Source organism: Orycteropus afer, unplaced genomic scaffold, assembly GCF_000298275.1.
Source record: "Orycteropus afer afer isolate SDZICR_OR568_19922 unplaced genomic scaffold, OryAfe1.0 scaffold00057, whole genome shotgun sequence".
NCBI lineage: Eukaryota > Metazoa > Chordata > Mammalia > Tubulidentata > Orycteropodidae > Orycteropus > Orycteropus afer.
This window is the reverse complement of record NW_006921644.1, coordinates 1,807,245-1,821,705: the sequence shown is the minus strand read 5'-3', so window position 1 is coordinate 1,821,705 and position 14,461 is coordinate 1,807,245. Positions and strand designations below refer to the sequence as shown.

The following is a 14,461-nucleotide window of genomic DNA, read 5'->3' as shown; positions in this document are numbered from 1 at the left end:
TCCCTATAAACCAAGTCCAACAGTATCACTGTCCACCACTCTACTGTGAAATAACAGGCTAGTCAATGCTCAGAATTAGGAGAGTGAGAATATGATCTTTTCCTTTGGGTTTATGTGGGGGAGTAAAGGGCAGACCATATTTCTTATAAACAGCTTTCAGAGAGAGATGGTGCTGCCTCTGGTTACATGACTTACCTGGGGACAGAAAATATAAAGTCACATGAAGGAAAAGAAAAAGCTCATTTTCTTCTTCCTCAACATTTTCAGCTGTATTATCTTGAAGCCACTGACTAAAAGACTGGTAACTGGGATGATATATCCAGTGTTCATCGTAATGAATTTGGGGCCTACTGACGTCTTCAAAGTGTACTAAGGCCGGAAGCACTGAGACTCAGTAGGCACAGGTTCAATCCCATGAGCCTTTTGGCGCTGCGCTGTGGAGGATTTGGCTTCAGTCCTACTCTCCTGGATTCATTATTGCAGTATTTGAGGGTGGGGCAACCAAAAAACCCAAATCTGTTGCCATCGAGTTGATTCTCACTCGTGGCGACCCCATGTGTCACAAAGTAGAACTGCTGCATAGAGTCTTCTTGACTGATGTCATTCCAGGAGCAGATGGCCAGGCCTTTCTTCCATGACACCGCTGGGTGGGTTTGAACCACCAACCTATAGGTTAGTAGTTGAGTGTACACTGTTTATGCTACCTACGGACCTCGAGGGTTGGGAGCAGGAGTAAAAAGCATAGGGCAGTAGGAAGACTGAAAAGCTCTGGTGATTTGAGAACCCAGGTTCTAAAACTATGACCTACTTTTCTGTCCTCACGGGAAACGACTGTGCCCTTCTCAACCTCATCTGTAAAGGGTTAATGATGACCATTACCTTTCAGGATGGTGGTGAGGCTGAGAAAAGATAACTTGCCCATGTTGCCAGTTACAGTGGCTCTCCAGTGGTATCTCCCTCCGCTCCTCCCTAGGGAAGCGCTTAGCTATGAGCTAGAGGCCCACTATCCGGTTTGCACTAGTTTTTCTGACTCCAAAGTACTGTAGTTTTGTGCCATCGATCTGTCCACAGTGTTTCAATTTTTATAGACCCAGTTCTAATCGATTTGCATTATAATGGAAGGAAGGACCATACATCTTTCTATTTCAAATCATTTTCATTATGGAGAAATGTGAGCATGTAGCAAAGTAGGCTAATGTAATGGAGCCCTAGGTACCCATCACCCTGCCCAAAAAGCCATTCACCTGTGGCTGATTCCACCCCATTGTCAGATCTCTCCCCTTTGGTTTAGATCTTCCACCTCCAAAAATGACATTTTCCCAGTGGCTAAAATAGTCATTCATAAATGATTCCTTAAAGGCATCCGTTAGAGAGCTACTTAACAGAACCAAGTTATAAAATACAAATGCTATTTCCTCTCTGACTTTTGCCTTTTATAATTGAATTTTGAGCCTGAGGTAACGGAAAAGCTAGACGTTGTGAGTGGGGGGAAGGGGCATAGACTTTAGTTAATCTAAGCCCAAATGTTTAATTGCTACATAAGTACCAATGAAGGGGACAACAAGCTTTGCCCTGCCCGCCTTCCCCAACCGTGGTGAGCAGCAAATCACCTATACCCAGGACAGGCATTATGCACACGGAAAGCCCTATCATTGTAAATATTGTTAATAAAAACCAAATCAGACAACAATAATAATACATTTTGTAGATTGTTCCCCATATTTCTGCATCATCTGATACTAACTCTATGGGTTCCAGATAAATATTCTTGAAGTCAGAAGATTACCTCGTATCCTTTGACACTGTCTCCCAGAGCTTCCACTATCCCAGAACACTCAAACCCAGGCACCAGTGGTGTCTTGGGAGGGTTGTCAATATTCCCTTGTCGCACCATCAAGTCAATGAAGTTTAAACCACTGTAAACGGCAAGTAAGAAAAAGAGAAATTCAAGATGAGATCCAAAAAAAGAACACTGGCTTGGTTTTCTTTTTTTTCTTCCCTCCTTTCCCTGTTACTTCCTTCCCTCCCCCTCTTCCTTTCTTTCTCGAATTTTTCTTTCTTCCTCTTTCTCTTGTTCTTTCTGGCAATGCATTCCTTATAAAAACCTCACTTATATTGATGTCACCAATATAGCGAAACTTAAATACCTGTTTGCAGAGAAGTTATATATAGATATACACACACACACACATAAAATATGTTTGGCAGTTAAAAGAGTGGTTTTGGAGTTTACACCCTTAATTCAAAAGCTCATCCTTTCACCTCTCTCAAGACCTGTTAACTCTTACTTTAAAAACACAGCCTGACCTTCTTGGTCATTAGACATTCTAGCACTTAATTGAGGATAAAAAAAATTTGTATGCTATGAAGAGGTTATAAGCAGATACATGGAAAGAAATTAGACCCAGTGGCCACCAATCTGTCTATAAGATAGAGAAAGAAAAGCTAACTTAAAATGTGTCAAAACAACCAACCATCACATCTCAATCCTCACTCCCACTTACACCAGTGCTATCCTATACATGGCCCCACAATAGTGAATATGAACTATCAACAGATTACATATGTCCATCTGGGGAATGAAGACCCAAGAAGAGAAATGGCCCAATATAGATGGAATACTAGAATGTCTGTTTCAAAAACCAAAGACATCTTTGTTATTAGGTGTTTTCTGTGAACATATTACTGTTATTTTTAAAGTAAGAAAGTTATTGAAATATATCAAAGGCATCACCTTGGAAAACCATATACTTAAATCCAGCGAGGCTCTCAATGCTCCAAACTGTATTATTATTTTTTAGAACTCCTCTTGGGAATAGCATTTAACATCCACTTGTCACATGAGAAAGCTCCCCATTGAATCTTCTTTTTTTTCCCCACCAGATGTGGTTGAAACGTACTTCCTGTTTTTAATTAGCCGCCATCTAAGAATGCTTTGGGTGGTACAGACCATTAAGCACTCTACTACTAGCTGAAGGGTGGTGATTCAAATCCCCTAGAGGTGCCTAGGAATACAAGCCTGGCAGTCTGCTTCTGAAAGGTCACAGCCTGGAAAACAACGTGGAGCACAGTTCTGTTCTGATAGTGAATCACAACCGACTCAACAGCAACTAGCAACAGACTGAATGGTTTATACGGAGGTTTATACAAACCACACTCCTTAGTCTGGCCCAGTGCCTATTAGCACCTGGCCACATCTCATTTCCAACCAAGATGACACGAACCCATTCTTAAGCATGTCTGTCCTATTCTTCCTTGGCCTCTTGGAAGTCAAGGAAGTCTCTCACACTACTTGTATCTCTTAGTCTCTGCTCATCAGTCCCATCCACAGAGAATAATGAAGGCAATGGCACATACTGCCCCAGTCGGCATATCTTTAAGATGTGCTGTGCCTGAAGGCGGCTGCATGGCTCATACTTCTTTGCCTCTGGCATAACGCCAGGCTCACAGCAACATAGCAGGTCCTCCAGTAGCATGGGCTGAATGAAGGAATATTCATGAATATTCATATATATGTGTGGCCAGTCTGTCTACTGGTTCCTACATAGCTCCCAATGAAGGCTCAGTACAGATGGATACATTACTAAAATGAACGTGTAGACTCCCAAGGGTTCTACTTTGATGGTGACTAGTTATTTGGATCGTTTATTAATCAAAATGCTCTCCAATAATGTGGCCCTTTCTTAAGAGCTTGGGGAGACCTGGGTAAAGTCCCAGTCTCACCACTTACAATGAACTTAAGCACCCCAGTGATCAGGACAATAGGAAAGGACGGGGCAACATTTCCTTGTTACACATAGGGTCTTCACATGTCGGAGCTATCCACCACCCCAATCTACAGAACCTGGGTAAGGTACTCAACCCTCTGAGCGTCATCTTCCTCATCTTTAAAGTAGGAGTCACAATCGTGCCTACCCCCGAGGTTGTTTTTCTAATTAAAGAGCAAAGCGCCACATCACAGTGCCAGACACACAGAGGTAACTCAATGCATCTCAGCCCTTTAAAGTTGCAGCTTGACTTCTGTTAAGAAGGCAGAGCATGCGATGTATTGTTGGAAGGCTCTCATTTCAAAAAGGTTAAAAATCATCTCGGAGCTGAAATGAGAAAACTTCAGCTATCTCTAAGCTTCACTTCTATGAAACAGCTCATTTTCCGACACAACCTAATGAATAAGGCATCATCGTATAACAATAAAAGGAAATTCTACATCCCAAATCAAACACTCCATCTCATTTCATGCATATTTTGGCTCACTGTGTTTTCCTCTGCATGAAACCCTATGATTTCCCAAGGCCCTGATGGAGAAATGCCAGAAGAAATGATTTGACAGTTCTGCAAACATGCCAACCCCGAAGAGGGCTTCATCCGAGAGGCTTATCACACTGCTTACTCAGTAGGTCTGCCTTCAAACACTGCTCAATGCAAACTAGACCCGGGGACGACCAACTAAGAGCCAGCATGTGACGTTCAGGGAGAAGGCCTAAAATTGACTTTACAAAATCCTATAGTATCTGCATCCTCAGTGAGGCACATAGTGTCCCTGTGGCAATGCCAGCCATCTCCCCAAAGGGATTATGAAGCAGGAAGATCCAAGAGGATGGGTGTAGGTCAGGGTTGTTTATCTCAACACAAAAGCAAGATGAACACATGTACAGGGTTGGCAGACAATGGTTCTACAAGTGTATTTGTATGTTCTGTAAGAATTCCTGGCATACAGTAGAGCTAACAAGGGACAAGGTTTTAGTTCCGTCTTGGCTACAGCCAGCTGCCTGGATGGAGTGAGTAGTTGGACCTGTGAGCTCGGGACCATGGTCACAGGGGACATCAAGCTCACTTGGCATAACATACTACACAAAAATATTGTTCCACATCCTACATTGGCGAGTAGTGACTGGGATTTTAAAAGCTTGCAAGCAGCCATCTAGATGCAACGATGGGTCACTCCTCATCCAGAGCAAAGAAGAATGAAGAAAACCAAAGACGTATGGAAACAATTAATCCAAGGGACTGGGACACCATGCGAGCCTCAGCCTATATGACTATGAGACCAGAAGAACTAGATGGTGCCCGGCTACCACTGACTTTACAAAATCCTATAGTATCTGCATCCTCAGTGAGGCACAGAGTGTCCCTGTGACAACACCAGCCATCTCCCCAAAGGGATTATGAAGCAGGAAGATCCAGGAAGATGGGCATAGGTCAGGGTTGTTTATCTCAACACAGAAGCAAGATAAACACATGTACAGGGTTGGCAGACACTCATTCTTCCCCACTTGGAGGGAGATCTACGTAGGAGATCCTGAATACAGTGGGAGAACAATGTGGAACAAAACTCAAAACCATAAAAAAAAAAAAAAAGGGTGCTAGGTTTGCTGGTCTGATGGAGCCTGGTGGAACCCCTGTGATTATGGCCCCTAGCTGCCCTTCAGGTCTGGAATTGAACCCCCACAAAAGACAGGCATATGGGCTGAACATTTACATTAGGTAGATACACTCCTTGGAGAGATCAATCATGGGAGAATAGAAGGACTGTGTATGCACAGGGAGACAGCTGGGGTGGGGAGGCAGGAGTGCATGGAGGGATGGACACAGGAAAGAGGTAACTGTGGGGAGGAAGTGGGAGGGGAGCTGTTACATTGTGGGAAATTGCAGTCAATGTCATGAGACAGCATGTGAACTGCTGTATGGAAAATTAATTTGCTCTGTAAACTTTCACCCAAATCACAATAAAAGTTTAAAAAAAAAAAAAAAGCTAGGCGAGCAGTTGTAGTGGAGTGCCCTGGTGTGTTGTGCCGGACCTCTAGCAGGGTTCCCACAGCACCCCTCCTCACAGCCATAGTGTTTACCAGTTGCCTTCGAGCCGACTCCAGCGACCCCATGTATCAGAGCACTAATGTATGTGCTCCGTAGGGTTTTCAGTGGCTGAGTTTTCAGTCGATCGCCAAGCCTTTCTTCTGAGGCACCTTGGGTGAGACTCCAACCTCCAACCTTTCAGTTAGCAGCCCAGAATGTTAACTGTTTGCACCTCCCAGGGGTCTTAGCATTTAAAAACAAACACAAATGCATTGTCATCAAGTCAGTTCCAAATCCTGGTGACCCCATGCTTTACAGAGAAGAACTGGTCCATGGGGTCTTCTTGGCTATCATCTGTTAGGGAGCAAGTCGCCAGGCCTCTCTTCCACAGTGCTGCTGGGTGCATTTGCACCAGTTGAGTACAAACCATTTGTACCACCCAGGGACACTCCTGACCATTTACTGAGGGGTTAATTTGCCATACCTATTTTTCAGATGAGGAAACTGAGACAAATAGCTAGCATGCTTATCTGCTAGAAGATTAAGTAACTTGCTTAAGGTCACTCACACTTTTAGAAACCATCAAAGCCAGGATATGAATTCAAGCCAAGCTTAGGTCCTGAGCCCTTACCACCACACTCTACTACCTCTTTGTAGAAACTTAGTGATCCACTGCCCCTGCTGAATGCCTCATATGTCAAAATACTTAATGTGTATAACTCCTTCATTGGAAGGAAGATGGGGCAATCTACTTCCGTAATGATACTGCCTCGGAAACCCAAGAAGGGGTCGCTATGAGTCAGGGCCAACTCAACGGCACATAACAACAACAACACAACAACATAACTCCTTCATGTCTTGGTGGACAGCTGATTGCGTAGTACAAGGCCTCTGTTGGAGAAGTGGTCATTCATAATGTAGGCAGGAATCCATCCATTCCTTAGCACGAAAAAAAAATGAGCCAGTCCAAAATTGGGTGTTTTCTCAAAAAGTGGGAGTTGGGAAACATGGAGCAAGGAAACAACTTAGCATCCCACAGAATGTCTATCAAAAGATAAGCCTGAGCTGGAGTGACTTAGCTGAGCTGAAGCTTTGGAGAAGTATAAATGAAAATGCCCACACATCCATGTTCTTCTCAGCTTTACAAGAGCCAAGAGATGGAAACAGCCTAAGTGCCCATCAGCAGACGAATGGATAACCAAACTATGGTACACACACAATGGAGTACTATGCAGCACTGAAGGATAATGAAGAATCAGCGAATCACCTCCTCATGTGGATGAACCTGCTGAGTGAAACAGGTCAGTCACAGAAGGACAAGTAATATATGAATCCATTATTGTAAAACTCCAGGAAAAGTTTACACAGGGAAGGAAATTTTCTTTGTTGGTTACCAGGTATGAGGAAGGACAGACTACAGATGGATAATTAAGAGATAGGTTTGATATGGGTGAAGGGATTTAAAAAAGAAAGAAAGGAGAGTTAAAAAAGAAAAGAAAGAAAATGTCAGTAGGTAAGGTAATTAAGGAGTCGTTGGGTGGTACAAATAGCTAGCATGCTTAGCTGTTAAATGAAAGGTTACAGGTTCAAATCTACCCAGAGGTACCTTGGAAGAAAGACCTGGCAATCCACTCCCTGAACATTCAGCCGTTGGAAACCCTACAGAGCCCCGTGCTGCTCTGACACACATGGAGTCGCCATGGGTAGAGGTTGACCATGAAGGGAATTAAAGGAAAAACCACCAAGAACCCCTGAGTCAACCCATCAGCCTGCACCGAACAAAGTTTACAAGCGTCATTGTTTGCTTTCCCAGAATCAGGGCTCTGGTCTCTAGACTTGACCCCACACGCCTCCTGCTCTTTGAGTTCCACTAATCCCTTTGTTACTTCGCATAGCTCTCCAAGAAAATCTCTCTGTGCAGGCTCTGCCCCATGAAACCAAAAGAAACAAACTAAAACAAATATTGCAATTAATTACCCCCAGTAACCCAAAGGAGAAGACATTATAGGCTCCACTTTTTTTTCCCCCCAGGCAAAATAAATAACCATAGTTTAGAGCCAGTAAGTTGCTTGTCCAAGTCCACATGGTTAGGGAATGGTGAAGCCATACATCTGTCTAAAATTTTTATTTTTCCACTACAGAAAAAAAAAAAAAAAACAAGAAAAAATCAAACCATACATCTTCCCAACTGCAATTTCCCACATTCTCTGAGATAATTTGATTTTCACCGGAAATATATTTTGACAGTAGCAATGACTATGCCCTGATGTCCCTGCTCAGGCCCACACAGGTGGTAATCTTCAGACGTTTATGTTACTCATTTTTCTTAGAAGCAAGAACGGCCAGACTTCATCTCATCTACTTTGGTCATGTCGTCAGAAGCGATCAGTCTCTGGAGAAGGGTATCATGCTTGGTAAAGTAGCAGGTGAGCAAAAAAGGGGCAGACCCTCAACAAGATGGATTGCCACAGTGCCTGCAATGATGGGCTCATGCACAGCAAAGATTGTGAGGATAGGGCAGGACCGGGCAGTGTTTCGTTTTGTTGTACACAGGGGTGCCATCTTGATGTCATCTAACAACAATTTTTATACAAGGAGCCCTGGTGGTACAGTGGTTAAGTGCTAGGCTGCTAGCCAAAGGGACAGTGCTTCAAACCCACTAACTGCTCCACGGGAGAAAGATGTGGCAGTCTGCTTTTGTAAAGATTGACAGCATTGGAAATCCTATGAGGCAGTCTGCTTTGTCCAATAGGGTTGCTAGGAGTCGGAATCAACCTGATGGCAGTGGGTTTGGTTCGGTTTGGAATTTTTACAGAGCTCTTAAACATTTAAGATTACTGAAAATAAAAAAGTACAGCAAAGTGCTTGATAGTAACATTATGTTCTCTAATCTTATTTTTGTCTAAGATTGTCATAATTTTAAGGAATACAGAAAGAGAGTTTCATTTTTTTCTCCTCTACTAAATTAATTAAGGTGAAGTTTAAACGGTTATTATTAAGACATACCATCTTGAAGGAATGACAGCAGAGGGCTGACAAAAAGGACCCTGCAAAACTCAAGACAGAGGATAAAGGATGTGAAGATGTGAGGGAAGACATAGGGAAATTTGGGGCCAGTCCTTTTAAATAATACCACTTCCTTACAACTGCATACCACAGTACAGTTTACTGTGGGCTTTCATACATGTCTCATTAAACCTTGTAATAAGCTCAGGCAAGAAGTGCAGATATTACTCCCATTACATGAATGGAAACATTGAGGCTCAGAAAGGAAAAATGATTTGCTAAAGGCGACACAGTTAGTACATGGTGGAGCTGAGACGTGAATCAAAGTCCTCCGACTGCGTGCTTACTGGATACCCCAGACACCATGAAGTCTCAACCACAAGGAAATCAACTGTAACCAAAATCAATACCTTCAAGATTCAGGAGCAAGAAGACTAATAGGAAATGATGAAAGGAAACAGATGTAGGCTGCATGGGTTCCAGTCACAGAGCTGCGTGACCTTGGCTGAGACTCTCAAACCCTCCTCAGCTCACACTGAGGTTAACAGAAACATCAGTCCAGCTACAGCTTAAAGAAGGAGCCGCAGTAGCACAATGGTTAAGCACTTAGCTGCTAACCCAAAGGCCAGTGGTTCAAACCTACCAGCTGCTCCATGGAAGAAAAGACCTGGTGATTTGCTTCCGTAAAGAATACAGCTTAATGAGACAAAATGTGCATGAACTGCTACGTGGAAAATGAACTTGCACTGTATACTTTCACCCAAATCACAATAATTTTTTTTTTTAAAGATGACAGCCTAAAAAACCCTATGGGGCAGTTGTACTCTGTTATACAGGGCCGCTGTGAGTAGAATCAACTCGGTAGCACACAACAACATAGCTTAGAATTTTGCCAGCTTAAAATGAAAACTTGCCCAAGGAAGGAGGTTAGCCTAGAAGAGACAGAGGCTGGAGAAGGAACCCTCCTCTTCTCTTCTCCAGGTGAAAGAAAGGTGAGGGTTACTCATATGACATGATTTTAGGCCTCTTGTCATCCTCGTCCCTCCCCAGGTTTTCAGTGTCCTCAGCACAGACCATGGGAACCCAAATATTGTCAGATAATCACAAAAAGAACCCTGTGATGACAATTCCCTCTCTGGATAAGCACTGTCACTACTGATGCAGATCAACATCAGTGAGCATCCATGGTGTTCCATCGTAGATACTGATCTCTTGCTCAGTGGAACATCTCAAGTCTCACACCATCACTGGCTTGACAGAGTAATAGCAGGTCACAGACATAACTTTCAGAAAGCCAGTGATTTACTTACTGGAAGGGTCCTGTTGGTACCACCTGTTACAGGACATATTCATTTCTTTATGAAGACCCACAGAGGAATTCTACTCAAGTCGCAGCAAAAGATTGGGTGACTGGCTCATACAGACCCAGGACACTATCTAGACTAGCTGTGTTGCTCTCCTTGTATTGACTGTTAGGAAGCTCTGAGCCAAATTTGCTCCCTCCTATTCCTACCTTCAGGGCCTTATTATAGTATTTTTTCTCCATACTATAATCATTTCCAAATTTATTAACTCTCGGAATTCGTTGGAGCTTCCATTTTTTTTAAAAAAATCTTATTTTCTACTGCAGTGGTTCTCAAATGTTACCAAGCACCAGGATCATCCCAGGGCTTGTTATAACACACATTTCTGGGTTCCCTCAACCACCCCAGAGTTTCTGACTCTGCAGGTCTAGAGTGAGGCTCTGGCTTCCAAGTGATGCTGATGGGGGACCACACTTAGAGAATCAGTGCTCTAACATAATTCTTTTTTTTTTTTTTTATTTTTTTATTGTGATTTGGGTGAAATTTTACAGAGCAAATTCACATTCCATACAGCAGCTCACATACACTTTGTCTCATGACATTGACTGCAATTTCCCACAATGCAACAGCTCCCTTCCCACTTCCTCCCCATAGTTACCTCTCGCCTGTGTCCTTCCCTCCCATGCATTGCTGCCCCCCGAGCTATCTCCCTGTGCATACACAGCCCTTCTGTTCTCCCATGACTGATCTGTTCAAGGAGTGTATCTACCCAGTGCAACTGTTCAGCTCATAGGCCTATCTTTTGTTTGGCTGGAAGCCACAGGAGTGGGTTCAATTCCAGACCTGAAGGGCAGCTAGGGGCCATAGTGTCAGGGGTTCCATCAGGCTCTATCACTAATTGTTTCCATGTGTCCTTGGTTTTCTTCATTCTTCTTTGCTCTGGATGTGGAGAGACCCATCGTTACATTTAGATGGCCACTTGCAAGCTTTTAAGATCCCAGTCGCTACTTGCCAAAGAAGGATGTAGAATGATGATTTTGTGTGGTATGTTATGCCAATTGAGCTTGATGTCCCCTGAGATTATGGTCCTGAGCCCACAGGTCCAACTATGCATTGCCTCTGGGCAAGAAGTGACTGCAGTCTTGTCTCTTGTCTGCCCTACTATATACCTGGGAATTCTTACAAAACATACAAATAAACTTGTAGAAACATTGTCTGCCAACCCTATACATGGGCACACTTCCCCCAGCACAGAGACACTTAATATGCTCTAATCTATTTCTTGTTAAGCTACTTTAAGTTCTCTTGGGATCAGGCGAGGTAAAAATTAATGCTGATTAAATAGATAAGAAAATAAAAAGCTCTCTCATTGCCCTCTAGGGAAGTTGGATATTTTTGTTTTTATCTTAGTCCAAAGGGTTATATTTGCCCTTCTTAAATGTGGTCTTATTAGATTAGGCTCATCATTCCAATTTGTCTGAGTTTTTCTTGGATCCTAATTCTTCCATCTAAAAAAACTTGGCTATCCTTCCTGGATTTGTATCCTCTGAAAATACAGTTATCATGCCATCAACTTCTATACCCAAGGCCCTGATATAAATATTGGATAGGCTGGCACAGTTCTGGTTACTCATGGTGTTTGTGAAGACTGTGAAAAATATCAGAGGGAATTTAAAACACAGGCTAAGCTGACAGCCAATGTTTCTTCAAACTGTGAGCTCCTATGATTCTATGAACTATCTCCAAGACACTCTGAATTCATGTGGAAAAAGTCCTCAATAAAATCCATGAGGCTTCACTCTGTGGACAGTGTCAACCCCCTAGAGCAGTCATTGCTGCTGCCTAACAGCCTCCAGTACAATTGTTTGCTTGATGGACACCAGGATCATCTACAGTGCTTAGATTTTTATGTTCTTTTTTCTCAATGTGCGTATCTTGGCTCCACCTCCAAGGGTCTCTTTTAGAAGGTCTAGCATGGGCCTTTACTACCTGTCAGTTTGTCGTATTGTGGGGGCCTGCATGATGCTATGATGCTGGAAGCTATGGCACCGGTATTTCAAATACCAGCAGGGTCACCCATGGTGGACAGGCTTCAGCAGAGCTTATTCTATGAAGAAAGTAGTGATGATCCATTTCTACAAAACAGCTAATGAAAAGCCATGGGTCACAGCAGACTACTGTTTGATATAGCGCTGAAGATGTTGTTGTTGTTGTTGTTATGTGCCATCGAGTCGGACCAGACTCATAGCGACCCCTCCTTGGGTTTCCAAGGCAGTACCACTACGGAAGTAGATTGCCTCATCTTCCTTCTGAAGAGTGGCTGGTGGGCTTGAACCACCAGCCTTCTGGTTAGCAGTCATGTGCCTTAGGCACTATGTTACCAGAGTTCCTTCCCCCTAGATTGGAAGGCATGCAAAATACACAGTTGCCACTACAATGGACTTGGGTGCATCAAGTATCATGAAGCTGATGCAGAACTAGGCACTGTTTCCTTCTACATGGGGTCGCCATGAGTCAGAGCTGACTCAATAGCCACTAACAACAGCTAGCATGGGCCCACACACACATGCTCATGGGCCAGCAGGGTTGAGAAGGACTACTATTCCAGTAGCCCAGTTATAACTGTGTTCCATGAAGAACAATGTCCAAGAAGGAATGAACCCTCTCTGTGAAAGGCTCTCCCATAGGGCTATGTGATTGCTGGAGGGTGCCCCAGGAAGTCAGCACATATCTGGAAACTCCCATTCTAATCTCTCTGAGCTGGAGCTTAGGAATAAAAGGAGTTGATCCGTGGCTACTAGCTGTTAATAGATAACATTTATGAGATGCTTACTCTGTATCAGGCATGGTGCTAAGTGCTCTAGATGCATGGTATCCTCTAATTTTTACAACCATAGCCACGTTAAGAGGTAAGTAATGTCATCTTTTTACAGAAAACAAAACTGAGGCCTATCAAAGGTCACACAGTGAAGGTTTGAAAGCAAGTGATGTGACCCCAGAGCCCATGCTCTTTACTACTGTATTTGTCTTCCCTTTTGTGACATCATCACTCAGTTTCCCCAGTTACAAAGAGGGAACTTCTTCACTCCACTGGCACATTGAACACTTATCATATACTGAGCAGTGTACTAAATGCTGGGCATTCAAAGTTAACAGGTGGCTCAAAAGTCTTGTGGCAAAACAGAATCACAAAAGCAGATTACAATTGATGAATGGTTTTCTCAGCACATATTGAGAAATGTAGGCAAAATGCTAAGGAGCTCTGGTGGAATACTGGGTAAGGCATTTGGCTGCTAACCACAAGGTTGGCAGTTCAAACCCTCCAGCTTCTCTGTGGGAAGAGGATGAAGCAATCTATTTCTATAAATATTTATAGCCTTGGAAACCCAAAGGGGTCACTATGAGTTGGAAGCTAATTAATGGCAGTGGGTTGGGTTTTAGGCAAAATGCTGAGACAGTCACCAGAAATATGTTAACAACTAAGACAGCCATGCAGTCAGAGCACTGACCCCCAAAAAGTTTTCCCAAAGAGCTGTTCTAGTGGTCCTCTGCAGTCACAAACAACTAAGTTTAAGTCTTGGTTTGGCCTCCTTGAGCTTCTGTTTTCTCATCTGAAAAACAAGATGATAACATGCCCTTTACAGGGTGTTGGTGCAGATTAAATGTGATGGTACATGTGAAACAGAGTGCCTCCCACAGAGGAGGTACTCAAAAAGTTCTGTTGTCATCACTTTCATCACCGTACAGAGAAGGTGTCATAGGTGAAGGTCCCTAGAAGTGGACCCTAAGGCTACAGTTTTCTTACAGGTCTATTAGGAATGCTAAGGGAACAACACTCACACAGCTGGACTGGGCAAAGGGAGACTTGTGATCTCAGCTGAGCCACAGAGAGGTCCAGAGCTAGGATGGTCCCTGAAAGTAATCCTGAGTGGAGGCAAGGAGGACGGAGCCTGTGTACCCTCTGCATCATTTAGTCATTGAGAGAGGGATGCCCCAAGAAGGGAGTGCAAACTTGGGCAAGGTGCCTTCCTTCAGCTGAGGACAATTCCAGTGCCTCCGAAGTGACACAGCTGTGCACCACTGGCAGCCATCACTCCTGGCAGCTAGAGAAATGAGTGCCTCCATTCTGAAAGGGTGTTCTGGGTGGTGCAGCATGCATCTGCTATGGGTGGTGGTAATGGTGGTGGCGTGAGCTCCCCTTGTAGGGTTTTACTCGTTCATGGTCACAGAACCATTGTCAGTGATGATGAATTCTTTTTATTTATTTATTTATTTTTAATTTTATTTTGATTTGGTGAAGATTTACAGAGTAAATTCACTTTTCATACAGCAGTTCACATATACTTTGTCTCATGTCA

General features: G+C 43.4%; 1 protein-coding gene across 1 annotated transcript in view; it reads right to left on the bottom strand.

Moving 5' to 3' along the window:
- VAT1L (vesicle amine transport 1 like) overlaps positions 1-14,461 on the bottom strand; it is a 189,099-nt gene that overhangs the window by 153,422 nt on the left and 21,216 nt on the right. Inside the window, exon 2 of the mRNA XM_007939109.2 lies at positions 1,787-1,916. Coding sequence (XP_007937300.1) covers positions 1,787-1,916 — 130 coding nt within the window. The remainder of the gene's footprint in view (positions 1-1,786; positions 1,917-14,461) is intronic.